Source organism: Ochotona curzoniae, unplaced genomic scaffold (assembly GCF_017591425.1).
Source record: "Ochotona curzoniae isolate NIBS_2020 unplaced genomic scaffold, NIBS_Ocur_1.0 scaffold_4683, whole genome shotgun sequence".
Classification (NCBI taxonomy): Eukaryota; Metazoa; Chordata; class Mammalia; order Lagomorpha; family Ochotonidae; genus Ochotona; species Ochotona curzoniae.
In genome coordinates, this window is record NW_024467121.1 from 360046 (window position 1) to 388044 (window position 27999).

The 27999-nt window shown below is 53.2% G+C and overlaps 1 protein-coding gene across 4 annotated transcripts; it reads left to right on the forward strand.

The window, feature by feature from the left end:
- On the forward strand, positions 1-27993 carry EPHX1 (epoxide hydrolase 1). 4 transcript variants are annotated; one of them, XM_040968248.1, is made up of 9 exons: positions 1-272; positions 11496-11683; positions 15028-15208; positions 21290-21517; positions 22000-22129; positions 22620-22828; positions 24581-24689; positions 26681-26806; positions 27641-27993. In XM_040968248.1, the coding sequence occupies exons 2-9, from the start codon at positions 11501-11503 to the stop codon at positions 27840-27842; spliced, it is 1368 nt and encodes a 455-aa protein (XP_040824182.1). In that variant the 5' UTR covers positions 1-272; positions 11496-11500; the 3' UTR covers positions 27843-27993. The 4 variants fall into 4 exon arrangements, with proteins under 4 accessions (XP_040824182.1, XP_040824183.1, XP_040824185.1 ...); XM_040968249.1 differs by lacking the exon at positions 1-272 and adding an exon at positions 8290-8407; XM_040968251.1 differs by lacking the exon at positions 1-272 and adding an exon at positions 11088-11273.
- Positions 27994-27999: the final 6 nt, after the last annotated feature.

A 27999-nucleotide genomic window follows, 5' to 3' on the forward strand; every position in this document is an offset into this window, starting at 1 on the left:
GTAAAATCAAACAGCTGAACTAGTTTCTGAACGCGGGCGGCTTTTTGAGGAGCCCGTTTTTCTCGAGCCGAGGCAGAGCTCCAGGTGAAGATGCTTTCTAAAGCGGCTCAGGTACGGAGGGCGGAGCGGGACCTGGGCCAAGGGAACGCCCCGCCTCGGGGTCGGACCTGGGCGGGGACAGCGCCGAGGCCGAGGAAGCGGAGGCGAGAAGGAGCCGGGGAGCTCGTGAAACGCACGTCCGCTGCCGCCGCCGGAGCCTGCGAGCCCAGACCGTAAGCCCTGGGGCCGGGAGGGACGGCGCTCCCAGGCGGTGTGTGCCCTTCGGGCTCCGCCGGGACAAGGACGGGGCCCGGGGCAGGGCCACGGTCGATGGGCACAGCGGGACTTGCAGCCAGGCTATCCTCGCGCTTCGGAGTTGTAGCCCGACCCAGGGGCCTGGTGCGTTTCGCCTGGCCGCCCGGTGTCCCCACAGGGCTGCAGGCCAGGAAGAGGCCGCCCAGGGTTCTACGAGCCGCTGGAGCGGGAGGAGGGCCAGGGCGAGAGAGCCACCACAGGAGTGCGCGAGCGCGCTGGTGGTCCCCCAAGGATCTCGTCCTTGGTTGGCCCGGGCTTCCTTCTCAGCTCCCTCCTCTCTTGCCCCTGCCCCGTCTGAGAACTTGGGGTCTGTGGGAGCCCTCCGGCTGAGTTGTCATCTGAATTTTGACTAATTGCGTGCCCCCCTCACCAAGCCTAGATCCACGCCGGCTCCTCCCAGGCTTGTGGGTGCAGCTGGAAGGCAGGTGCACTCCCAGCGCGTGCCCTGCAGAGGCTTGACGAGCCGTGCCTACGGTGCGCCTACCGTTGCGAACGACTGGGCCCTGGGCCTGCCGGGCCCTGCCGCCTCTCAGCCCGATTTAAAATAAACATTTTTTAAGTGTAACATTGTTTTCTCGGGTGAGGCTAGTTTTCTTCATCAGGCCTTTTCCACGCCCCGCGATGTCTGGCTCAGCTGCTAAAATTGGGGGAGTGCTCTGCAAACAGTTTTGTTTTGAGTTTTCCCTGAAGGGAGGAGGGCCTCCGGAGACTCTCCCTTTCCTGGGATTGGTGTGGGCTGTGCTTAGGGGGCTGCTGGCTCAGAGCCCTTCCTTGCCCCAGGGGGCAGCAGCAGACAAGCCTGGCAGGGTGTGTGTTTTCAGGGGTGGGAGTGGACTATAAACAGAGGAAACTTAGGATACGAGTTATGCAACTGAAAACACGCAGGATTACAGAGGGAAGAGGATGGGCCCAAGGAGTTGGGGAGTGGCCAGGGGGCGGCTCCGTGGCAGCTGTAGGCAGGGTGAGTATTAGACCCTGGGGCAGGAATGGGCCAGCATCAGTGACCTTCCTGGCCACACTAGGGTCGGTGACCCTTTGCAGAAACTGGAGCATCCCACAGGAAGCCAGAGGGCCCTAGGAAAGGGGGGCCCTCCCACAGAACTGAACTGTGGCGGAGGCTTCTGGGTCCCACCAGCAGGACACAGCCTGTTTGCTCTCTGCTGTGCTCACACTTGGTCAACACTTGATCAGCAGAGGGGCCCGCTGGCAGCAACCTTTAGGGAAGGGGCTCTTTCACCACTGGCAGCAATGGAGCGTGTCCCCTGCCCCCCATTCCTGCCGTGCCTTACTTCCTCTCTGATGTCTCAGCCCAGTGTCCCAAGATACCCATCTATCACTACACCCAGGGTCACCAATACCCAGTGCCTCTCCTGCCACCAGCATAAGAGTCGCCATGCCCCAGCTCACCTGGCACCTGAATATGAAGAAAGGGACTGCCCAGACTCCACGTCTCAATTGTGCTGAGAGACACAGGAATATGCAAGTGGCTGAGCTTGCAAGGTACAAGCTGGCCCTACTGAAGCCCACTGTTGGCATTCCTCCCTGCCAGGCAGCACCGGCTGCAGGAGGAGGATCACCCTAGAGAGAGGGTCTGGCTCTTCGTAAGGCTTTGCCCTTGCCAGCCTGCCTGCACCTCAGTTAAGGGGCAGAACTGGGCGCAGCTGGCTGCACAGCTCCTGGCGCTCCCACACCGGTGGTGTTGTAGATGAGTCCAAAGGGAACTTGGAGAAAGGCCACATGTAGCTGGGGAGGAGTCAGCTTTGAGGGGGCCTGTGTGGGCCCAGGCTCAAGGCTGGAGAGTCCTGGTACGGCCACGGTGCCTCCTGGGGTTACTCCCACGACTGCCTTTGCTGGTTCTTGGCTGACTGCTGAGTCTGCGTGGACTGGGCTGGGAACACGAGGAGGTTCCTGCTAGGTTCCAGCACCTATATGCACATACGCATGCGCACCCCCCGCCCCCCCCTCCCCGCCGGTCAAGCGCTGTTGGACCTCAGTGATGTAACTGAACACTGTCACTGCCTCCAGGCTTTGTTTGCTTTCCCAGGCGAGGTCCCAGGTCATCTTCCCCATGCTCACAGCCTGGCCCAGCTGCCAGACTGCATGCCCACCACACGACCACCTCAGTCCCATTGACCAGTGGGCACTGCTCTCCTGGAGCCCTGACTTAGCACATCCCCCGCCCTCCCGCCTATATTCCCCCCACCCACAGCAGAGCCACACCTAGCTGAGAGGGCTGGCTGGTCATGGGGGACAATGCCCTCTCCTCTTCCTAGAAAATTCCCTTGCTGACCCAGACTGGAACTGCAGGCTCATTCCTCGGAAGTGTGTGCTGCCTTCAGCCTTGAGAAGGAAGAGGGTCTTTCTAGCGTATATCAGATGGGTCAGTTCAGGCCAATCAGCCTCTCTAAGCTTCCTTTTAATTCTTTAATTCAACAAAACAGTTGTTTGTTTGAAAGGCACAGTTAGATCTCACGTCCACTGCTTTCCTCCCCAAATGGCCACAATGGCCAGAGCTGGGCCGGCCCAAAGTCAGGAAGCCAGGACTTAACCAGTGCCCATATGGGATGCAGGTAGCAGTTCACATGCTATGCCATTGCACCAAGCCCCATTTTAATGGTCTTTAACACTAAAAAAAAAAAAAAAAAAAAAAAAAAAAAAAGAGCGAGCTACTTCCTACCTCTTAGGGGGCTGTGTTACACGGGTGATGAGTTTAAAGAACCTGCCCACCCCATGGCACAGTCCAGCACTTCTTGGGGGGGTGTGCAGTCCTGGGGGCCTAGAGACCTCCTGAATCTCTTTAGTCCACCTGTGGCTGCACTGTGAGCCATGCCCACCGTGGAAACCCAGGAGCAGAAGGTCCAGTGTCTGTCTCTGGGGAGCCTCAGATGGCTTGTCAGTGCTCCACAGCCAGGCTCCTCTACGCCTCTTCTGGCTCCAGGTAGGGGGACTTGATATCTGCAGAGAATAAAAGCTACCAGGCAGGGCACAGCAGCCAGCTGAGCTGGGAGGCTGTTGGAAATGGAGAGGTGTCCACCAGAGCGGTTTTTGCAGCTTGAACATTGCCACCAGTAAGTGAACCTGCAGTGAGTTAACAGCCCAGAGCATTGCTCAGAACCATCCCCAGCGCCCTGCTGGAACCCACCTGCCCTACTGCTCCAGACAGGAAAGCTGGAGGGTTACCCAGTGGCCAGTGCTCTCGGGTTACAGGCTCAGTGGAGGAGCTGCTGGGGCCGGTTGCTTAGGGAGGGAAGGGAGGTCCAGAAGGCGCGAGTGATGGGGAGATGCAGTCCGTGTCTCCTGCGGGCCTGTCCTACTGGCCCTGCTACAAAAGCTGGCTGCCTCCAAGAGAAAGCCCACACAGGGGAATGAACACCTTTTCCTTCTAGGCAGTGAAGCGTGTTGCCCTGCATGGTTTAGACCCAATGGAAGGCAGAGCTCTTACTCTAGAGCACAGGGGAGGCAGAATGCAGAGGCATGCCTGAACCCTGCAACCTGAAGACAGCCTGTCACCGCCTTTCCTTAAGTGAAAGCACATTTGTGTGTGCAGTCCTCCTTCCCTTCAGGCCCTCCTCAGCAGGTGGTGGAGCCTGGGCTAGGGAGGCTGGGGAGGCTGGGGCCCTGATGGAATTCTAGCTTGTGTTCCTGAACAGACTCAGCCTATCTGCCAGCCCCTGACAGTGTCCACTGCAAGGCCAGTCTCAGATTGCGAGCCTCCTGTGTGTCTCTCCCCATACACAGAGATGGGCTGGGCTGGGAGTTTCTGTGGTGGCCCTACCCACAGCCCTTTTCTATTTTCAGTTCTGTCTTCACCTACAGAGCCCAGTTTCCTCTCCCCTGGTTGCTGGCTGCAGACTGTTCTTATGGGGCTCAGCTCCAGGGCTTGCACAACAATGAACAAGGCCTTTGGCCTGGTGTAGAGTGCAAGACTGGTGTGTGTGTGTGAAGGGGGGTTCTCTCCATGTGTGCTGGGCCAGGCTGCAGACCAGAGCAGTCATTGCTGGAGGGAGCAGGGCAAGGATGCCCACGGCTTGGATAGCCACTAGGGGAGCCTGTGGCAACAGCGTATGCCCATCCTGCTCTGGCACAGAACTAAGCCATCTACTTCTGCCTGTCCATGAACTGTCTGACCATGCCACTCATCTCTATGGAGGGGCCGCAAGCTGAGGGGGGAACAAGGCCAGCCAGCCTGGGAAGACCCCAATGCATGCCACCCTGTGGGACTGATTATTTTCCCTTGCTCCATGTGTCCCCACAGCTTGCTGCCAGAGTGGCAAAAATCCCCCAGTAGGAGCACAAGTCCACGTTCACTGTCAGGAACATTGGCAGCTTGTTGGAGGGAAAAATCCCTGTGAGCAGGGCCAGGCCTGCTCAGCCATCACGGCTTATGCACTCCCTTTGACCTTTGTTCTGGAAAAATCTCTGGTGTGCCTTGGGCCAGGTTCAGGCAAACAGTCAGTGCTGAGTCACCGTTAGCTGGTTCCCTGCTCTGGGTTTTGGAGCATTTCCTAGTTGTGAGAGTCCAGCTGCGTGCCTGGGTTAGGGGTGGGAGAGCCTCCCAGCTCACGCAAGAGACTGGGCCCAGACCTCAGCTTTTTAAATCCAGAACTGTTATGGGAGGTGCTCCCAATGCTGTTCTCCAGTCTCGTTGTTGGGGCAGACTCACCGTAGTGCCCCATGCCACCTGCTCAGCCCCCTGCCTGGTATGTTATAGTCCATCTCTACAAAACCAGAACGAGAAGTCTCAAGGAACATCCAGCCATCGTTCTGTGCAAACATTCTGATAACTTCCTTTCATGTTGATTTTTTTATGTTTACTCTTGAGTTCAACAAGTACTTAGCATCCAGTCCTAACCATGGATGTAGCAGAGCCTGAGCAGACGTGGTCTGTCCTCTGAAGGAGTCCATGTGCAGTGGGGGAGGCCGCTGTCAGTCCATGATCACAGAGTTGTATGATGGTGACAAGGCAAGGCATGAGAGGTGTGCCGAGCTCGCTCAACGCGATATGAAAGACAAGGGCAAGTTAAGGAGCCGGGGAGAGGAAACAGCACTCACAAAGACCTGTGGTGGGAGTGGGCATGTGGCCAAGCAGCAGGACACCTGCAGTCCGCACTGAAGTGCGCAGGCTGAGTCCTGGTTGCAGCTGCCAACTGCAGCCTCTTGATGCAGGTCTTGGGAGGGCACACACAGTGGTTCAGGTGACTGGGTCCCTGCTATACCTTCAGGGAAGACCCGGATTGAGTTCCTGTCCTTGGCTCCCCTTACCCCCATTGCAAACGTTTGTGGAGTAAACCAGTGGGTGGGATCTCTGTCTCTTTCTGAATAACTGAAAGAAGACAATAAAGGGTGGCTGGAACCCAGGAGAGTGGGGATGAAGTGGACAGTTAGCTACATGGACCTCGAAGGCCACGTGAGCTCTCCACGTGTGTGCACAGGCAGCAGCAGGAGTAGTAGATAGTACATGTGTTTGGTGAAGGCACAAAAGTTCATCCAGTGGAATCAGTCCTTGCGGGGTTGCTGTGAACTGAGGGACGCTCCCTGAGAGATGTGGCCACGGGGGAGGGGGAGAGTGTTCTTTGGTCCACCCAGACAGTGCCTGCATTTTTTTTTCATGAAACAGGGAGGTCTTGTCATGCCAGTGCATATTTGCCTAACCCTTTTTTTTTTTTGCATTTGTTTATTTTACTTGAAATAAACAAATGTCAAAAGACAGAGACCTTCCATCCACTGACTCATTCCACAAATGTCTGCAATAGCCAGGGTTGGGCCAGCCCAAAACCAGGAGCCAGAAGTTGTCTCCAGGTCTCCCATGAGGGTAGTGGAGATCCAAATACTTGGGCCAGGCTCTGCTGCCTTCCCAAGCACCTTAGTGGAAAGCTAGATTAGAAGCAAGGCAGCCAGGACTCAAACTGACTCTCCAATGAGAGGCTAGTATCTTAAACAGTGGTCTAACCTGTTGTGCCACAACACCAGGCCCATCTGCTTCTCCCCCCACTGCCCCACCTTCTGCATAACAGTCCATTGTACTAATAGTCCCCAGCTGGTGAGCATTTGTTTCCAATCTTGGGACATTTCCAATCCAGCTCGTTTCCATTCCTGGTACTCTTACACTTGCACACCTAACTCAAGCCCCACCACACATGCTCTTGTGCAGCTGGCTTATTGAGTTCAGCATTGTATTGTGGGTGGGTGCATTGTGTGTCATGTGTAACTGTTGATGGTGCCTCTTACTGTGGTCTGTCTGTTGTGGGTGAGCTTTAGGGTCATTTGTCTAGCTCTGTGAACACTTTGGGAGACATGGGCACACGTGGGTCTGTATCTGGGAATGGAACTGCTGAGTCCCAGAGGTGTGTAGCTGGTTCTTGCAGAAACTGCCAGGCAGTTTTCCTGAGTAACTTACCAGTCTTCCTCTGTTGTATATCCTCCAGGAGCTACTCTGGGTGCTTTGCTTTGCTTCCAGTTTTGGTGATACCCTCTGCACCACATACCCCCTTCCACTCTACCGGCTGTGACTGGCAGCACCATCAGGCCTGGAACCCCAGGCTCCCAGCTTCAGGCTGGTGGGTGCACAGACTCAGTGTGCAGATGCCAAAAAAAAAAAAAAAAGAAATAGAAGACTGTCTTTCACTAGGAGAGGGAGAGAGGGGTAGGAACCTGCTGGGGAGGCAACTGGAGCCCCAGCAACGAACACCCCAACCCCCATCGTGGTCATCCTGGCCAGGGAGCAAGCACATGTGTACGAACTAGGGGAGCAGCAGACTTGGGCTCAGCAGTAACCCCCTGGTGACCTTAAGCAGAGGCATTTAATGTCCATTAGCCCCAACCCAATGAATTTGTGTGACCTGCTAGCTCCACAGCCCTGCTGTGTCTGCTTTGTCTGAGAGCTAAGTGGCTGGGGCAGGGATCTGTCTTAATGCGCCCCCAGCCTTTGCTTTCTGCACACTGACAATAAAGCAGCAACACTACTAAGAGAGCTCCAGAGGGCAGAGGGCAAGCCCACTGCACAACTTGCCCCCAGGGATGCTGGTCGCCCTGAGCCATTGCCAGCTATGTTTCTCAGTCTCAGTGCTGAGGGGTCTGTAGGTGGGATGAAGCAAACAGAAGTGGGTTCTCAGGTTCTGATTGGTCAGACTCCATGATGTTATGTAGCCCTTTCTGGCTGGGTCATCTTTATTTTATTTTTGGGGGAGACAGAGTGGAGCACATGGCTTCAGCTCCTGTGGAGTGGCAGCTCAGGGGCTAGTAGGAAGGCTTGAGGCTGCAAGCAGGTGCTCGGTGGGGAACAAGATGGGAGGAGGGGTGAGGGACAGCCAGGGGAGTGAATGTGCCTTACCACAAACTCTAATCCTCACTGTTGCTGTGTGAGTTGGAGCCAAGTCTTTGCCTTTATAGATTCTTCACATAAAAAGGTGGAAAGGAAGTCAAATTCTATGAATTGTGGCTTCCTAGGGGACAGGTTTACACTTGCAGTGGTCCCTGAAAGCCCTTGGAAGCTTACCAGTAGACAGTCCACACCTGCTGCTAACACAGGGCTAAATCTGGAACACCCTCATGTGCATTTACTATTCACTCGTGAACAAACCACTGCCAGCATGTGGCACATTAGCAGTCTGCAGTAACACCTGTTCTCTAATCTGATGACAGTGGCATTAAGGCACTGCCCTGATTCTCTTAACCAGAACGCAAGAGAAAGTTTTTTCATTCTTTATGACTGCTACCTTGCCCGCCACTCCAATGAACAGTACTCAGGGCAGTGATGACATCAGCCACCATAATGCTCCTTGTCTTGGATTCCCTGTGTTCAGGTGGAACCTGAGCATGAATCTTTTCAGCCCTGTGTCCCTGGGGTCATGGGAGTTCAGTTTGCTGTTTGAAGTCCAAGGGAGATAACTGTGGTGTGGGCATCCAGTCAGCTGAGTCAGCAGGACTGTGTAGTTATAGAAAGGCAGCGAGGAGTGGGACCGACACCACAGTCTGCCCTGCCCCGACTGCGGCTCGCAGCTCTGCTTCCTCAGGAGGCGAGCACAGGGTGACTACGCTGCGTCCTTGTCAACAGGTAAGAGCGCTAGTCCAGGCAGAAGGGAGAGGTGGACCGTGGGGAGGAGTCCTCCAAGAGTCCACAAGGGGTGCCCAGTGTGAGGAGGAACTATGCGTGGCCTTTAGATTCTGTTGCACTGAAACAAGTGTGTCTTCCAGTTCTGTTCCCACACCCTTCCTGAGCTGCCCTGGTGTGTCCCTGGGGAGGTGCTGGTGGGGCTTCTGGCCTGTCTATGCTGAGGTCTGGTATAAAGAGGGCTACTCCCTGACGGCTGCCTGTTTGCTACCAGGGTCTACACAGTTGGCACAAATATGATAAATATTGGTGAAATGTCTTGCTGTGTTGAGCATTGCACTGGGGCTGGATGGGGGCTGGTGACCGGGACAGACACAATCCCTGCTTTGTTGAGCTTTGTCACCACCCACATGGCTGCCAGGTGAGCTGCGCCCATCTGCTCCTGCTGCAGGGGCAGCCTGGCCTTGCCTCCCCTCCTCCCATACTCTCCTCATGCCTGCTGCTATCGCTGAGGCTAGAGGGAAGGTCTGTGCAAGTGTTTGTTTCTGAATTCCTAAAAATAAGAAGGAACTGATGAATTGCCGTGCTCCAGGAGCTGGGGCTGTGCCTATTGGTACCTAGGATTGAGAGAGAACAGCTGCGGCCCCCGATCTGTCTTGACTAGGGCAAGGACACACACCCACGTGACCCCGGACCACATGTCTGACGCAGATGTTGGAAGCCTGCTTTGTGAATTTCCAATAAACATTGAGTCGCTGAGACCTTGAGCCAGTTCAGAGTTTCACAACCCAAAGAGGGAGAAGTGTTGGAAGCTCCAGGCTGGGTTTGCTAAGCGCAATTCCCAGGACAGTGAACATGGAGAGGCAGGGCTGGGAGCTACTTAATGAAAGCTGTCGTGATGAAAATGTGGGGTGACAAGGTCTGTGGTGTAGGAGAGGGGCCAGGCTCAGGGAACACTCTTGCTTGACTGTATGGGAGCTGGGAGGTAGCACCACCGACAAAATCAGGGCACTTCCAGACAGCTTTTCCCAATCAAATTGCCACTGTCCTGCCAGAAGGGAGCAGGTGCCAGTCCCGGCGGGCCTTTGGTGGAGCACCTTGGCTGAGCCTGTCTAGGTGGTATTTCTAGACATGACCCCCAGGTTCTGTGCTTAGTATCACAGCTCTGGGCCAGAGCACGCCTCAGGTCCCTGCAGATGCAGAACACAGAGCAGGTAGTGACCAAGGGCATGCAAGCCATAGCTCTCACTGTCTGTTGGTTGCAAAGCCCGACCTCCTGCACATCTAGGAAGGCAGGGGATGGAGGAGACAACAAAAGGCAGGTGAGTGTCTGTGGAACGACTTAGTTGAGTCCCTGTAGATGGCCGGTGCTGGGGGCACTGGGAGGAGACCAGGCCCAGGCTGTGGGCTTCTCTGTGGCGGCACAGATGTTCTAAAATTGGCTGTGGCTGTAACCGGACATTATCTGCACCACATGCTTACGTGGATGAGCTGTACCGGATGGGGGTTTGCATGAGACCTGCTCCAGCCAAGTTCAGAGCTCGAGGAAGCATGTGGAATTGGCGAGGGAAAGAAAAACAGACCAAACTGCTATATTGTGATGCTCATAATGGTTGCTCAGGAAAGCTGCCTTCTTTATTTACACAGAAATCATCACAAGCTTTTACACAAACCCCCTTACTTTAGGGTCAAGCAGGTGTTTTTCCTTTAAAGACAGTCCTGCAAATCACATCCTTAAAGGCAGGTCATTATATATTCTGACCCTGCAGCCAGGAATTCCTCAGCTGGCAGCATGTATTAATCAGTAATACATTCCTGCTACATTTCTCTTTCTACAACTTATCATTGAAAGGAGAAATATAAATATATAAAAGAACAGATCAGTAACAAAAACTGGAAGCATAAATTCCCATTACGGTCATGTATATAACCCCTTAATCAGTTTGAAAGTATGTCTCTATAATGTTAGTACAAACATCCTTGCGTTCCTCTAGCCAAAGGGTCATGGGAGCGAGCAGGGCAGTACGCTGTCCATGTCCAAACAGGTTAACCCTCAAGGTTACAGCAACTTCATTCATCACAACAGTTTGAGGGGTGCAGTCATGCATTAAGTGGATTTCTCATATTCCCACCATTTTAATCAACTTTTGAGATACTCATCAAGCCATTTCTCAGAAGGCACGTTACGTCTCTGGGCCAGGTTACGGAGTAAGGTATTCAGGAATGGCATGAGCTTTGAAATCCAAGTGCACTCGTGTGTGCATTGATTCTCATACATTGTTAAAGGACCACTCACCAAGACATTATTAATGACATTAGTTCCTAAGTTACATCAGTTACAGAAACTGTCCCCTGTCCATGCAAACAGGGTGAAACCACGTTGAAGTGGTTGGAGAAACATCTGCCAGGCCCTGCCATACAGCTGGAAGCTCCCTGTGGCCTTGCCAGCACAGAAGCCATTCTCTTTACACTTCTGAGTTGTTCACCCTAACTGCATGGCTGCCAGCAGGGGTGCTGTGAAAAGTGCACGGAAAATGAAATTCAAAGTATATGTGGATTTTCCCTCAAGGTTCTGAAGTGCCCTCATGCATGAATTATATTTCATATGTGAGGGCACAAGACAGGTGCGCTGTACCAGGGATTCCTGACATTGCCTCGCAGAAACCTCAGGGAAGGGCCTCTCAGGGAGTAAGGAAGGGGCAGAGACGCTCAGAAATCTCCACCCCCATGGGGCGTGGCTTGTAGAAGCTTCTGGAACAGAAGGCCTCAAACACAGGAAACCTCAGAAATGTTGCTTCCAACAGCTACTGCCCGGGACCACTCGGAAGCCAGCCTGGTCTCTCTCTTCCCAGCATACTTACTGATGGCTGTAACTCAGTGGGATTATGAGTGATGCCTCTCTGTTGTCAGCTATTTTTTGAGGTCTATATTCTAGGACACATATAAAGGAAATCAGGGGGTTGGACAGGAGAGAAACCAGGGAGGAGCTAGTGAAAAACTGGGTGTCTCCGACTCTGGAAGGATCCGGGGGCCATAGCCAGGCTTGGCAGGGTGGTCCCCTGCAGCTGATGGCTCATCCCTCCCCTTGTAGGAGCCATGTTGCTGGAACTTCTCCTCGCCTCGGTGCTGGGCTTCATCATCTACCGATTTGTCTACGGAGACAAGGAGGAGACTCTGCCCCTTGATGATGGCTGGTGGGGGCCAGGGTCAAGGCCCTCAGGCAGAGAGGATGAGAGCATCCGTCCCTTCAAGGTGGAGACGTCCGACGAGGAGATCAAAGTAAGGGCTGGGACCAGGCTTGGGGCTTGGGCTGGGTGGTGTTGGGAAAGCGAGGGGCACAGCCTGTCTTGGGAGCATTTCTGGTCCCCCTTCTCCCAGGTGCAGGGTGAAGCTGGCTCCAGAGAGGTGTGCCCAGCTTCCGCACCCTGTAACTTCTCCTTTGCTCTGCCCAAGGCCAGCCATGCCCCAGCAGGAGAAGGAGTGCCAGCTGGCTCCAGCTGCCAGCTTCAAAGGTCACAGAAGGCACTTCTCACCTCCTGTGAGCCCCACCTGAAAACCTGGGCAGGAACTTGTGTGGCAAAAACAGCAGGCTCCTGTCAGGGCCTAGGTGGAAACCCTGAGGGGAAACACACAGCCCTGAGGACGCCAAGTGTACCATTCACGGTCAAGTACAGTCCCTGCAGCCGTCCGGTTGTGTAAGGACGTGTCCCTGTCACACAGGCAGTGAGGGGGAGCTCAGAGAGGCAGAGCAAATTATCCAAGGGGAACAAGGCCAGGAGCAGAAGGGCTGGGCATTGGTCCATCTGCAGCACACAGAGCCAGAGGCTGGAAGGAAGTGGCACGTGCTCTGCGAGTGTGTGGGAGAAGACAACAGTCCTCCCCTCAGGCACGTGCTGTGCTGCCCAGTAGGCGAGAGAAGCGGCAGAGAGAGTAGCAGAGATAAGTACTGTGAGAAGTGCCCAGGGCAAGTCAGGAAGAAGGGTTCTAAAAATAAAAGCTGAGCCAAACCCAGGAGAAGGTGTGGCTAGGACTTGTTAGGACCCTGCTGTTGAGGGCAGCTGCAGAGCCCTGCGGGAGAGCCCACAGTCGCTTCTTAGGCTCCTCCCCTTCCCTCCGGGTCTGTAATGTTTATTGAGACAGAGCGCCACGTTGAGTGCTGCTCATGTCATGGGTAAACAAGCCAGAGCCTGTAGGCAAACAGGAGTTTGGCACCTGTTCCTGTGGACTAGGAATAATTCCATATTTTTATTTTTTTAAATTTTCATTTATTTGAAAGGCAAACAGAGAAATCTGTCTTCTGGTTCGCTTACCAGATGCTCACACCAGCCAGGTGTGGGAGCTAAGTGGGAGCTGGAGCTCCATTCATGTCTCCCACAGAAGTGATGGGGACCAAGTCCCTCAGCCATCACCGGGGTGCTCGGAAGCTGGATTAGAAGCAGAGCTGACTGGGACCCAGGCCCTTCGAGTGGGTTGCAGGCAAATGTCTGTCACCAGGGTCACATTTTTAAATGGCTAAGGGAAAGTCAAGAGTATTTTATGACGTGTGAAAATTGTATGGCATACAGGTTTTTGTGTTCGAAGACTTTTTTTTTCTTAAAATTTATTTGAGGGCCCGGCGGTTTGGCCTAACGGCTAAAGTCCTCGCCTTGAACGTGCCAGGATCCCATATGGGTGCTGGTTCTAATCCCAGCAGCTCCACTTCCCATCCAACTCCCTGCTTGTGGCCTGGGAAAGCAGTTGAGGACGGCCCAAAGCCTTGGGACCCTGCACCCGTGTGGGAGACCTGGAGGAGGTTCCTGGCTCTTGGCTCCAGATCGGCACAGCACCGGCCATTGCACTCATTTGGGGAGTAAATCATTAGACGGAAGATCTTCCTCTCTGTCTCTCCTCCTCTCTGTATATCTGCCTTTCCAATAAAAATAAATAAATCTTTTTAAAAAAACTATTTGAAAGAGGTAGAGAGAAACAAATTTTCCACCCACTGCTTCATTGCCCATGTGACTGCCACAGAAAGGCCGAGCCTCACTAAAACCAGGAGCTTCATGCAGGTCTCCCACGCAGGTGGCAGGGTTCCAAGGCTTTGGACCATCCTCTTCTGTCCCTTCCCAGGCCATGAGCAGAGAGCTGGATGGGAAGTGAAGTAGCCAGGACATGAACCAGTACCCATATACAATTCCAGCACTGTAAGCAGAGGCTTAACTATACCAGAATGCTGGCCCCCAAGTGAAACTTTAAAAAAAAAAAAGATTTTTTTTTTATTGGAAAAGCAGATCAGATTTGAGAGAAGGGAGAGAAAGATCTTCCGTCCACCAGTTCACTCCCCAAGTAGCCACAGTGGTCGGAGTTGAGCTGATCAGGAACCAGAAGCTTCTTCCGGGTCTCCCACCCAGGTGTAGGATCCCAAGGCTTTGGACCATTCTCTGCTGCTTTCCCAGGTCACAAGCAGGGAGCTGGTTAGGAACAAACACAGTTTGTTCCCACTTATCTGCCTATTGTCTCGAGCAGTTCTTCCACTATGAGGACAGAATGGAATAGTTTAATTCAGGAATCCTAAATTATTTACCATCTGAGTCTTTAAGGAAAAAGCTTGAGATATTCGTCTTTTTAAAAGACTAATTTATTAGAAAGGCAAAGTTACAGAGTGGGGAGATCTTCGATCTGTTAGTTTACTCCCCTAAATGGCCTCGGTGGCCAGGTCTGGATACCTGGTCTCTCGAGGTGGGTGGTAGCAGGAACCCACGGATTCCAGCCAAGGCTGCTGCTTTCCCAGGTGCATTAGGTAGGAGCTGGATCAGAAGTGGAACAGTCAAGACTCAAACCAGTACCTAAATGGACACTGGTGTTGCAGGTTACGGATTAACACAGTGCCACAGTATCAGCCCCCAGCTGACCCTTGTTTCATAGGAGACTTGGCAAGTTAAAGTTGAGTGGTGTGCAAACATTTAAAAACAGAAAAGGTAGACGACCTTCAGACTACTGAAGATGCTGACATCAAAGTACCTACATTCCACAGTTGACTGCTGCTAATGCGGGCCCCAGGAGGCAGCAGTGGCTGCTCCGACCAGCAGAGCCAGTAATGTCATCCCCGACAGGAGACCAGTGATGGTAGAAGTCTCTGCAAAGTCTCAGTTTATTGCTCCTTCACCTCTCCTTATATACCCTTCCCCCACATCCTCTTTTAGCAGGATATTAGATACAGATGAGTCCAATTAGTCTTTGCGTTCTTAGCCACAAGCCCAGTTCCTGTTCCACTCCAGGCCAATGAGCATTAATCAACTCCTTATGCCACAACAAGTGGCAGTTCAAGTCTTTGGGTCCCTGCCACCCCCGTGGGAAAACGTGGGTTGAGTTCCTAGTTCCCAGCTCCAGCCCTGGCCCAAACCTCGCCATTGTGCCCTTGTGAGTAAATCAATGAGTGGGAACGAACTCTTTTTCTCTCTCTCTGCCTCTCCATATTTAAAAATATATATATTTGAAAGTGAACCTGCAGTCTACAATGAGACACCCTTGTGCTTTGGGAGTAGCAAGTGATGTGGGCCAGTTTGGGCTGCTGGGTGCTGCGCCTACTCTTGTACTCCACCCCGCCCACCCATCTCCCCTTGGGGTCCTGCCTTTTGCTCCAGGACTTACACCAAAGAATCGACAGGATCCGCTTGACCCCGCCATTGGAGGACAGCCGCTTCCACTATGGCTTCAACTCCAACTACCTGAAGAAGGTCCTATCCTACTGGAGGAACGAGTTTGACTGGAAGAAGCAGGTGGAGATTCTCAACTCGTACCCTCACTTCAAGACCAAGATCGAAGGTAGGCATCCAAAACCCCAGCCGAGGGTGGGAGACACGCGCCCTGGCACAGCTGTCCAGTGTGATGGGACCCAGAGTCAGACCAAAAACGGGGAGGCCCCCAGAGGTCAGTACAGGTCACTGGCATGTGTTTGTAGCTGTAACTCAGAGTGGTGCTAAGTCCCCACAAAGCCCAGAGACTTGGGAGCTGCAGGGAAAAATAGGAAAAATTTAAATGCCAAAGAAATACAGACTCTAGTTGTACGATACGGCAGTCCTTGGGAGGAAAGAGGGAGATTCGGCCTTGGCTGTGGCCTTGGTTGGTTCAGCTCTGCTCAGAGGTTTGGAGGCTGTGACACTAGGACTTCGAGGAGAAATTGTGCTGGCAGTCAGCAGCTCTCAGCCTCGTGTCCCAGCTGTGTCCCAAGTGGTCATGCAACACTTCCGGGCAGGGAAGGTGACTTCAGTTTCATTGATGATGAGTTTAGTCTTCTTAGTGGAAAGCCTGTTTTTGTTTTATAGAGTTATCATATCTCTTTTTCGTATCTTTTATTTATTTTTGTTGGAAAGTCAAATATACAGAGAGGAGAAACAGAGAAGAAAATCTTCTGTATGCTAATTCACTCCCCAAGCTGCTGCAGTGGTCAGAGCTAAGCTGATTTGAAGCCAGAAGCCTGGAGCCACTTTCGGGTCTCCCATGTGGGTGCAAGGTCCCAAAGCTTTGGGCCGTCCTCGACTGCTTTTTCAGGCCACAAGCAGGGAGCTGGATGGGAAGTGGGACTGCCAGGATTAGAACCGGTGCCCATATGGGATCCCAGCGTGTTCAAGGCAAGAACTTTAGCTGCTAGGCTACCATGCTGCTGGGCCCTGTTTTTTTTTTTTTTTTTTTTTTTTTAAGATTTATTTATTTTACTTGAAAGTGCAAGCTTCCATCCACTAGTTTATTTCCCAAATGGCTACAACAGCCAGAGTTGTGCTGGTACAAAACTGGAAGCCAGAAGTTTCTTCCAGGTCTCCCACATGGGTGCAGAGGCCCAGGACCTTGGGCTGTCCTCAGCTGCTTTCCCAGGAACATGAGCAGGGAGCTGGATCAGAAGTGGAGCACTTGAATTCTAACCAGTACCTGTATGGGATGTCAGTGCCATAGACGGACTAGCCTGCTATGTCATCAGACAGCCCTCTGGAAAACTACTTTTTAACCCTGGAAGTTCTTAAGAATGAGACATGGAAATGTTGTAAGAAAATCAAAATTCATGCCTGGTGCAATGACTCAATTGACTAAATCTTCCCTTGCAAGTGCCAGGATCCCATAGGGGAACTGGTTCGTGTCCTGGCTGTCCCAGTTCCCATCCAGCTCCCTGCTTGTGACCCAGGAAAGCAGAGGATGATGGCCAAAAGCCTTGGGACACTGTATCCACATAGGAAGCCCACAAGGAAAAGCTACTGGCTTCTATCAGCTCAGCTCTGGCTGTTGTCCCCATTTGGGGAGTGAACCAGCTATATCCTTCTCTCTGTAAATCTGCCTTTCCAAAAAAATAATAAATCTTTATAAAAAAAATCAAACTCATACTGTTGATTTTTAGATGAAAAAAAAAGTAATGATAAAATACATGTAACATAAAGCCATCACAGCCTTTTTGAGGTGCACAGCTCCCTGGCGTTAAGTACCTTGTTGTATAACCATCACTACTGTCACCAGAATTTTTCTCTTCCAGTACTAAAACCCACTAAGCACGATTCCCGCCACCCACCCCTGTAGCCCTTGGCAACCACCGTGCTGGCTCTGTGAGTGCATTTCCCTAATGATGAGTAATGCCAAGCATGTTTTCATGTGCTTTTTGGCCATTCGTGTTTCTTTTTTGGAAAACTGTTCAAATCGTTTGTCCATATTTGTCTTTTTTAAAAAATTTTACTTTATGTATTTGAAAGGCAGAGTTACAGAGAAACAGAGATCTTTCATCTGCTAGTTAACTCCCCAAATGGCTGCAACAGCTAAGGCTGGCCAGGGCACAGCCAGGAACTTCCTCCAGTTTTCCCAGATGCATACAGCATTTGGACCATCCTCTGCTGCTTTCCCCGGTACATTAGTGGGGATCTGGATTGGAAGTGGAGCAGCTGGGACTCAAACTAGTACTCATATGGCATGCCAGTGTCCCAGGTGGCAGCTTAACCTACCATGGTATAGCACCGGCCGCAGAAGAGACAAAGGCTTTGCACTCCAGCTGGTGGTAGCCCCTCCCTCTTGAGACCTGGTCATGTAATGGTGCAGTGACAGTTCCAACGACAGTAGGTGGCGGGGGGAACCCAACCCAGCCTGGAGTAACCTAGCCAGCCAGTGACCCTGTCCTCAAAAACCAGGAGGCTGGGTCCAAGGGGAGACCTGGTGAGTGGAAGGCCAAGTAGCATCCTGGAGCTGGTGCCCTTGCTGGAGCTAGTCCAGAGACAAGGCTGGTGTGCAGAGCTGACCACCTTGGACCCCGCCCCGTGACTGCCCTGCACTGCATGTTGGTGTCTTCTGTTGTAAGCCTCACAGGGGCCACTGCAGGTTGTTGTGAGTTGCTTCCAGAGGCTCCCTCTGGCATGGCTCCCTCCTTAGCCAGGCCTCAGCTACTCTGTGTCCATCCAGCAGGTATGTTGATAGGGCAGTTCCTGTCCTCGTGCAGTTTTCTGCAGCCAGGGACACACAGGACAGGATCCTCCTTTCACAGCTTCTAGGTTCCTTGAGGGCACCGGGAGAGAGAGGAGGCTGGGAAGCCTTGTGAGTCTTTTTTTTTTTTTTTAATAAGATTTATTTATTTGAAAGCTAGAGTTACAGAGAGGGAAACCTTCCATTTGTTTGGTTCACTCCCCAAATGACCAAATGGTTGGAGCTGGACCAGGCTGAAACCAGGAACCTGGCACTCCGCCTGGGTCTCATGGATACCATTAGCCTAACTGCTTTGACTACCTTCTGCTACATTAGCAGGTGCATTTGCAGGGAGTGGGATGGGAAGTGGGGAATCAAGGGCTCAAACTGGCATTCCTATGGGATGCCACATCACAGCTGGTACCTTAACCTACCACCCCAGCTCCACAATGCTGGTCCTGTTCTCCACATTCTTCAAGCATGAGAGAAGATGCAGAGGCATGTGTGGGAAAGTGGGTCCAAGCGAGAAGGAACAGAATACTCAGAGTCAAAGGCAAGATGTTGGGCAAAGAAGGCTCTTTGTTGGAGACTGGAAGCTTGGACCATCTTACCCCTAGTCCACCCAGCATCCCCAGGATGGCGGGAGTTTATAGCACAGGTGCTCCATGGGAGGCCGTCTCTGGTATGTGTTCCTCAGGAACAGTAGCCTACTTTGATCTAACCCACCTACAGTTCTGGGGCACTCCCCATGGCTGGCTCCCTAGTTCTTGTCCTGGCCTGATACAGCGGGGTGCTTCTGCTGGGCCTGGGTCCTTTGTCCTCTGCCCTGCCCCAACTATGCCTCCATTCCCCAGCCTGAGGTCAGTCCCAGGAGGCTCCTTCTGTTCTCCTCCATTTGCTCCCATCTTCCTCCCTCATCTTGGATGCTGCCAGGGGCCTCACTTTGCGTGCTCTGACCACTGTGTTCCTGCTGTTTATCACACAGCCTCTGATACCCTGCCACTAAGGAAGAACTTGTCCCTGGTTCTGGGGAGCCAGAGGTGCGGGAACCAGGACAGTCTGCAATCTCCCTGAGTGTTCACAGCACTGCCCTTTTCCTTATACCCCAGCTTGGGCCCGCTGGCTGAGACACCTCCCACCCATGCTGTCCCCACGCCACCTCCTGGGCCCAGTGCTACCTCCCTGGACACAGCTCAACTGCTGCGTTCTGACACCATAGTTCCATCTTGGCATCCTGCAGTCTGCATCGACCTATAGGAGACCCAGGAAAGAGGGGGAGCACAGAGGAACCTGTGGCTTTGAAATATGCGGAATTCAGAAAGCACAGCAAGGGAGTTCAGGGACAAGGAAGCCTCACCCTCGCACTCCCCCTGGACATGCCCACATGAGTGAAAGAGTGCGTGTTTCCTAAGTGAAAACTTGATGTAGTAGAATTTTAATTAAGAAAACCATCTTGCATCATGCAATAGCTTCTGAAAGAGATAAGATTACCTACTTTAAAAAAAAAAAAACTTTAGAATGGGAATAAATTTAGCCACATGGAAGGACACCCAGGGTACACTGTTAAGTGACAAAAAAAAAATCATCCAGAATGGGATGAATGTAGTGTTCTATTTTGGTTCAGAGAAAGTTCTGTTCTCTTTAGAGTTTTTGCAAGTATGAATTCTCAGAGCTAAGAGGAGTTGAAAGACAACACAGCTGATGTCAGGTGATGTCCCGAATGGGGTTGTGGGGCACGAAAGGGTCTCTAGGTTAACACTGAGGCAGTCTGAGAGGGTACACACTGACTGGGTCCCGGGGTGTCAGTCAGCCTTAAAGGGAGGAGCCTGCGGCGCGCTGTGGCACGCTCCACCTTGAGGATGCATCTTGGTGGGCAGGTGCCGTGGCCCCCCCATCAGAGCGTGCGGCTCCCATGCCAGCCTCCCACTAACAGGAGACCCTGGGCATCAGCCGAGATGGCTCTTGCCGTTAGCTTCCTGCTGCCCATGTCAGGGACCCAGGTTGAATCACTGGCTCGTGGTTTTAGCCCTTGCCAGTGTTACTGCTGGCATGTGGACAACGAACCAGCAGACGGTTCACTACCCTGCCACCTTCTGTCATGAGTAAAATAATGTTTATATTTCTTCGTCATTGGGTGCTCATATCCATGAAAACTAATGTATGTTGATTGTAGGAAAATCACACAGTACATGCAACATGAAGAAGAGAAAAAAGCACTTGATTCTGCTCCTCAGGCAAAACTGCCTTTTTTTTTTGTATTTTCTAGCTTATTGTTCAGACTCCTATAATTCATACACGCAATATAAACATGCTTACATGACTGCAAAACTCGATCATACAATGGACATGACTTGGTAATTTTACCACCTGCTAATGTCTGCTGGGCTATTTTTTAAAAGATTTTGTGTTTTTTTTATTTTTATATATTTGTTTATTTGAAAGGCAGAGTGATAGGAGAAGAGAGCTTCCACCAGTTTACTCTCAGTGGCCTTAATAGCCGAGGCTGATCCAGGTTGAAGCCAGGATCAGGAACTTCATCCGGGTCTCCCACGTGGGTGGCAGGGTCCTGAGTACGTGGGTCAGCATCTGCTGCTTTCCTGGCACGTTTGCAGGGAGCTGTATCAGAAGCACGAGGGTGGCCAGGGCTGGAACCAGCCAGTGCAGCACGGGATGCAAACATCCTAAACAGTGACTCAGCCTGATGCCACCGTACCTGCATCTGAGATGTTTGCTGTGTTAAGTAAATTCACACACTGTCATCCTGAGTGACCATGTTGTATTCTCAGCCCCTGCCAAGCTGTGATCTGATGACTCCTCAACTTTTTTTTTAAAGATTTATTTTTATTATTTTTTAATTGGAAAGGCGGATATACAGAGAGGAGAGACAGAGAGGAAGATCTTCCATCCAATGATTCACTCCCCAAGTGAGCGCAATGGCCGATGCTATGCCGATCCAAAGCCAGGAGCCTCTTCCTGGTCCCCCACGCGGGTGCAGGGTCCCAAAGCTTTGGGCTGTCCTTGACTGCTTTCCCGGGCCACAGGCAGGGAGTTGGAAGGGAAGCGGGGCTGCCGGGATTAGAACTGGTGCCCATATGGGATCCCGGGCGTGCAAGGCGAGGACCTTAACCACTGCGCCGGGCCCGACTCCTCAACTTTTAAGTGGTTAGATAAGTGTTTGTGGAACCTTGCTGTGGGCCAGGAGTTGTCTGGGCCCGGGGTACGCAGCCTGCTTGCATGGGCTGACCCTGTCCTTCTGCTGTGACCAGGAGGTGGTCCCCATGAGGGCCAAGTGAGGATGTCATGTAGCTGGACTGAAATGACCACTCGATTACCACTGTGTTCAGAACCACCCCAGGGTGGGGGTCACTGTGCACATTCTGGGGACACAAGGGGGTGCAGGGCCTGGCCCCTGTGTCCGACCTCCCAGGTGCTCCTTGCCCTCACCTCCTCCTCTCCCACCTGTGCTCTGTTCCGCAGGGCTGGACATCCACTTCATCCACGTGAAGCCCCCGCAGCTGTCCTCCGGCCGGACTCCCAAGCCCCTGCTGATGGTGCACGGCTGGCCTGGCTCCTTCTTCGAGTTTTATAAGATCATCCCACTTCTGACCAACCCCAAGAGCCATGGCCTAAGCGACGAGCACGTTTTCGAAATCATCTGCCCTTCCATTCCGGGCTACAGCTTCTCAGAGGCGCCCTCCAAGAAGGGTACGGGGGTGCTGCAGGAGCCTGCCGGACCCACACTGTCCCCGGCCACGATCTGCCAGGCTTTCCCACTGGGCTAATGCTTCCAGAAGGAGGGTCTGGGTAGGGGGCATCTGAGAGGCAGGTTCAGGGGGCACTGATGGCTTTTGCATCTCAGGGAGTGGACAGAGCAATAGCCTACCCTGTCAGGTCCTGCCCAGCTCCCACATTCTGTCTCCATGAGTCCCTTCTTGAGGATTCCTGACTGGGCCCTAGGCTGCCCCAAGTTGAACTGACCCCCAAGCCATGTGAATCCTCAGACACCTCTGTGGGTTAGCTTGAGCTCATCAGCACACATGTGCCCCCTCAGCCCCAATAGGCACTGGCTCCTTGCCTCTTGGGAGCTGCTTTTGCCCCAGTCTCAGGTGGGGAGTGGTCAGAGGAATCCCACAGAGGGACCAAGGAGTCCCCTGCCTGTGACTCGGTTCTCTCCTCTTGGCCACCAGGCTTCAACTCAGTGAGCACAGCCAGGATCTTCTACAAGCTCATGCAGCGCCTGGGCTTCCAGGAGTTCTACATCCAGGGCGGGGACTGGGGGGCCCTGATTTGCACGAACATTGCCCAGCTTGTGCCCAGGTAAGGCCACTGCAGGGTGGGGCAGGGGGTGACATGTGCATGTGCACAGCCTTGGAGAGGATCTGCGTCAGGATGCAGGCACCTACTTGGGGCACAGAGACCCACCTGGGTACAGAGCCTTGCCAGAGGCCAGCCAGGAACGAGTGCTGTGGGCCTAAGGATGAGGAAAGGTCCCCAACATTCTGCTGGGGTTGGGGTGCATTGTCTCTCTCGGGCATAACTCAGAGTTAGTGACTCCTGGGCCAGGTAATCAGAGGGGGTCACAGGAAGAGGTGGTTGGGCATTACCAAAGCTGGGAAAACCCCAACCAGAATTTTCCAGAATCTCCATATTCCACTCCTAGTCCCTGTCCAATGATTCTTGCATCCATCCCAGGAGCAGGTGCTAGAGGAGGCTGGCACTGTGCTCCTCCCCCTTGGCTGGCCTTCCTCCTCCCTCCCCCTGCCCCTGGCACCAGCTCAGGCTCACCTGGCCCCCTCTCTGCCCCCAGCCACGTGAAAGGACTGCACTTGAACATGGCCTTGGTGCTAGGAAATAGGTACACACTGACACTTCCCCTGGGACAGCGTGTCGCGGCCCTCCTTGGCTACACTGAGAGGGATATAGAGCTGCTGTTCCCCTTCAAGGAGAAGGTGTTCTACAGCTTGATGAGAGAGAGCGGCTACATGCACATCCAGAGCACCAAGCCGGACACTGTGGGTGAGTGCTCCTGCCCAGCCGGGGTCTCCACTGGGGGACGGCGAATCCCACCTCCCTGGGGCACTGTACATCGGGCAGACCGCTCGGAAGGAACGCAGAGTTGTTTGAGCCCCTCGCTGCACTGTCCCATGCAGGCAAGTCCCATGTGGTTGTCACGTTCCCAGGCCGGTCCTGTCAAGTCTGTTGAGCTGATTGAGAGTTCACAGCAACTCTGACCACTGAGCTCAAGTCCAGTGCTAGGAAGCGGAGGGGAAGGAAAAAGGAGGAAATGGCAGAGCACAAGAGGAAACCCTAGGCTTGGCAGCTCTGGACCCTGGGGGAAGGGGAATAAAGTGAGGTACCACTTGTGCCACAAAGGTCATGGTTAAGGATAAATCACAAAAAGGAGGTGCCAGAGGAGCAGGTGTGTGCCCTAGAGTTGAAGAAACCCTTGCTTCATATCGGCATACCTGGGATTGGGACCCAGCTCAGCTCCTGACTCCCATTCCCAACAAATACAGATCTTGGGAGACAGTGAGGACTCCCTGCTGCCCCCATGGGAGACCTGAGCTTTGCTTAGACCCAGCCCCAGCCATGGCAGGGATTTAGGGCATTGTAAAATCTTGATTCTTATACAATGTAAAATTCAATCGCCAAATATTTTATTTAACTCATAAAGGAGATAGTAAATAAAAAAAATAGTAGTTCAAATATGATCAGGAACACAGAATTTATTTATTTATTTATTTAAAAGGTAGAATTAGGGAAAAACAGAAGATTTTCCATTTGCTGGTTTAATTCCCAATGGCAGCAAAGCCAGGAGCTGGTCCGAAGCCAGGAGCCAGCAACTCGTGCCAGGTCTCCACAGACTTGAACCATCCCCCACTGCTTTCTCAGGTGCATTACCAGGGAGCTAGGTCAAAGGTGGAGTGGCCAGGTCTTGAACCAGCACCCATACTGGTAACTGCAGGCAGTGGCTTTACTTGCTATGTCACAGTGTCTGCCCCACAGAACAGATTTTCTAGGAGATACAAAACTTGTTAAAACCCAGAGTAATAATCAGTGAAATCTTCATGTAACAAGGTTCATTGGTCTTTGTGAATAAAAGCATCTGGACCCTATCAGTTTCCCATAACTCACCCAGCTATAAAATAGCTCGAAGGTTAGGGACAGTATCCGCCCCCTCCACAGAATCAGACACCTGCGTGGCTCCCAGAATTCCATCTGGTGTATGGGCAGCACTCACGTGGACAATTTCCAAGGCTTTTATGGCAGTCTCATTCGTGTGATCATAATAGTTTATCAAGCCATTTTCCCTTTGCTTATAAAATGCGTCAGTCACCCGTAACCACCCCACTTTTCCTGACTTTCCAAAGAGCCTGCTAACACCTTGGCTGATGGGTTTTCACAGAGTCTGCCCCCGTGGCTGGTGGAAGGCTGGCATCCCAGGCACTGTGCCCCCCCACACACACACACCAAGGAGCACCACCCTCCTGCCTCCAGACCCCATCCATACATCTCTCTCTCTCAGTGTCACATCTATGACCACTTAAATCAGTGTGGATCTCTTAGCAACCTCTGGTTTGGCCTCAGAAGCTGTTTCTTAGTTCCACTCATCAAGTGAACCATAGCCACAGGCCCCTCAGCCTGAAGGACAGGGTAGGGCAGGTGCCAGCCAGCCTCATGGGTCAGATGAGGATGCCAGGTCAAAGGTTACCCAAGGGCCAGCCCCCAGGTGCCCAGACCTAAGTCCCTCGCTGTTCCCCGCACCAGGCTGTGCACTGAATGACTCCCCCGTGGGACTGGCCGCGTACATCCTAGAGAAGTTTTCCACCTGGACCAATTCGGAGTTCCGGGACCTGGAGGATGGAGGCCTGGAGAGGTGAGTGTGTCTGCCTGAGCTGGTGGGAACCCTGGTCCCTGGCAGCCACCTTCCTCACACCTCAGCGGCCTCTTCATCCTCATCACCAGTGCTGTGTGGGGTGGTGAGGCAGCTGCAGCTGTCGCTGGCTGTCACGCAGGTCCTCATATGCAACCCTGGGTTTTGGTGAGGTAGCATGGAGACTGGCCAGGCTTCCCCTTGAGGTAATTGTGGTGGAATGTGGTGGATTGTGGTAGGGTGAGGCAGCCTGTACCCTGTGGGTTCAGCAGCTGGTTCCCGACATTGGGGAGTGAGTCCAGGGGGCAAGGAGCACCCCTATGCTGCCAGGGGCAGCCATGGCCTCTCCTGAGTTTGAGAGCCCAGGGACCACGTGTTCATGGGGTTGGTGGAAGTGACCCTAGAGGGTGGCGGGCTGAGAGGTAACCTTGACCTGACTGACCTCCAGGGCCCTTTCTCCACCCAATCCCTTCAGGGAGCATCAGGGGTCAGGGTGGAGTTTCTGCCATGGCTGTGCTTCGCCTTGATCACCTACAGCAGGGCCAGGCTGTGGTAAGAGGCCTGGCCTGTTCCTCTCTGAGGTACACAGGAGCCCGATGTGAGGTCCCTGGCCACTCCTGCCCCATCCCCGGAAGGCACCAGGGAACAGAGAGGATCACGGCTGTGTCCTGGCATGACCATTGACACAAGCCGATGGTTACGATAGTTCTCGGGCTGTAGTCGGAGGTGCCGAGGAGATGGAGGCACTCAGCTGCCTTGGCAAAAGCTGGCTTACAGAGTTCATGTTTATTGTTTGTGGTGACCATAAGGGGTTTTATTGGCAATCCAAACCACATTGGATGAGACATGTGTCACTGCTCCAGCGTGGCTGGGGATAGAAGCTGAGGCATGCACAGCCCTAGGCATGCAGAGGCCTTGGGGGCAGACTCATCCTCCCCTGTCCCACGGGACCTGGCACTGGGCTCAGCCCCTCAAGTCAGCAGATGCTTTGGGAGAACCTAGAGAGCTTCCTGCCAGGCAGTCCTCACTTCCTCCTGGGCCCAAGGCCACCAGCAGTGACCAACCTCAGGCTGAGTTACTGTGGCCATGGTCATCAGTCACCTCCTACTTCCTCACATACAAAACTTGTGCCCCTCCATCCCCACCCCCCTGTGTCACAGGACAGCTTGGTCAGTGGCTTACAACCCAGCCTCCCTGCAGGCTCCATGTTCCTCCTCCAGACAGGCATCCAACCCACAGCATCTTTGGAGCCTCAGCACCTGACCCAGTGTGTTTAATAAATGCATTACCAGTGAGTCGATAGGACAGCAGTAATCCCTTTAACAGCAGGGAACTTGGCACCAACTTCCTGCCCAAACACAAAGGTCCTACACATGGGCCTAGACCCTGAGTAGTGTTAACTTCTGATGTGTCTGTGTGTTTTCAAGTGGTGTTGATCCTGTTTTCACCAGAGGAGAAGCAGAGTAAAACAGCAAGTCCTACAGCTCCTGAGTAAAATGACTGAGATGAGATCCCAGGCCCCTAGTATCCTGGGCTCACTGCCTCCAGGAGCTTCAGCAGGTCCAGGCAGCCTCCAGTGAGGCCCCAGTCCCTATGAACACATTGTAAGGCTCCCAGCCTTGGAGAGACCTAGTACCTTGGGGATGGCTTCCCTGGAGGCACCTGCTATGCTAAAGTCAGTTGCAGGTGCATGGAGGTGGGAACAATGGAGTGTGCAGTCTGGACCCCACTGCAGTAACAGGGGTACAGGTGGTAACAGGGCCTGTCTGTGCCCCTTTCAATGTAGAAAGGAATAAACAAACTTATTCCTTTTAGAACCAGCTGTCTTATTCAGGGCCTGCACTGCACTGCCCAGTCCTCAGTCTGGTGAGCTGGTGGCGTGGCGTAGGGGTCAAGGCCCAGTAGGCAGGGGCCTCGGCCCATGCTCATGGCTCAGAAGGGGCCACCTTGCACTGTGTCCAGCTTGAGCAGGGCTCTCTCTTCTGCCTCTACAGGAAGTTCTCCCTGCAGGACCTGCTGACCAACATCATGCTATACTGGACCACAGGCTGCATCGTCTCCTCCCAGCGCTACTATAAGGAGAACATGGGCCAGGGCTTCATGAACCAAAAGCATGATCGGTGAGCTCACCAGGGAGCTGGGGTGTGGCCTGGTGACAAGATAGCTATAGTTTGGCCCGGGTGTGCACGGGGGCCCAACACCCCAGCTCTGGCTCAGGGTCCAGTTTTAGTACGGCTCTGGTGGCTCTGATGGCCCTGAGACTTCAGATTCCAGACAGGGAAGGGAAGACAGCTGGAGCACTGGGGGCTGCCAGCGCCCCCCTCCTTAGTTGCCTCCTAGGGAAGAGCAGGTCCTTTGGACTGTCCTTGAGGAAAGGCTAAACAGATTTGAGGGGGCCAGCGTGGTAGTATAGCATGCTGAACTTCAGCCTGAGTTACTGGTATCCTATATGAGCACAGGCTTGAGTCGCCAACTGCTCCACTTCCAGTCTAGCTTCTGCTGATGGCCTGGGGAAACAGAGGAGGCTGGCCCCTGTCCTGGGTCTCTGCACTGACATGGGAGACCTGGAAGAAGCTCCTAGGCTCCAGCTATTTGGGGAGTGAATCAGCAGATGGAAGCTCTCTCTCTCTCCTCCTCTCTATAACTGGCTTTCCAATAATGAAAAAGAAAAGCTCTGGCTTTGGAAAGGCAGGTGGAAGGAGTTCTCATCTGTCTACTGGCTCACCCCCCACAAATGGCTACAGGGGCCCAAGGACTTGGGCTGGGCCGTTTTCCCAGGCACATTAGCAGGGAGCTGGATGGGAGGCCAAGCAGTCTGGTACTTGACCAGGGGATGGAGCACTTGTTAACCTGCTGAGCCACAAGGCCAGCTTCGCCTGCACTTCCCTTTATGGCTGGGTGTTGGTAGCTGGACAGGCCCAGACCCCACCCTTAAGGCTGTGTGTCCCTTCCAGGATGAAGGTATACGTACCTACGGGCTTCGCTGCCTTCCCCTGTGAGATCATGCATATGCCAGAGAAGTGGGTGAGGACCAAGTATCCGAAGCTCCTCTCCTATTCATATATGGCCCGCGGGGGTCACTTCGCCGCCTTCGAGGAGCCCGAGCTGCTGGCACGGGACATCCAGAAGTTCGTGGGGCTGGTGGAGCAGCAGTGATGTCCCAGTAACGCATCCTTCTGGAGGGTTTGCTTCCCCACCACCTCCTGCCAGAGTCCACCTCTCACTGCCACACTCACCACACCACCCCTGGCACATGCTGACACCTGTGGTAACAACATGGCTTTGCTAATAAATGGTTTGATTTATACCAGTG

Coding starts and splice junctions, on each gene's coding strand:
- EPHX1 (XM_040968248.1), top strand. CDS start 11,501: ATGTTGCTGGAACTTCTCCTCGCCTCGGTGCTGGGCTTCATCATCTAC. Junction 11,684..15,027: donor CGTCCGACGAGGAGATCAAA/GTAAGGGCTGGG, acceptor CTTTTGCTCCAG/GACTTACACCAAAGAATCGA. Junction 22,829..24,580: donor CACCAAGCCGGACACTGTGG/GTGAGTGCTCCT, acceptor TCCCCGCACCAG/GCTGTGCACTGAATGACTCC.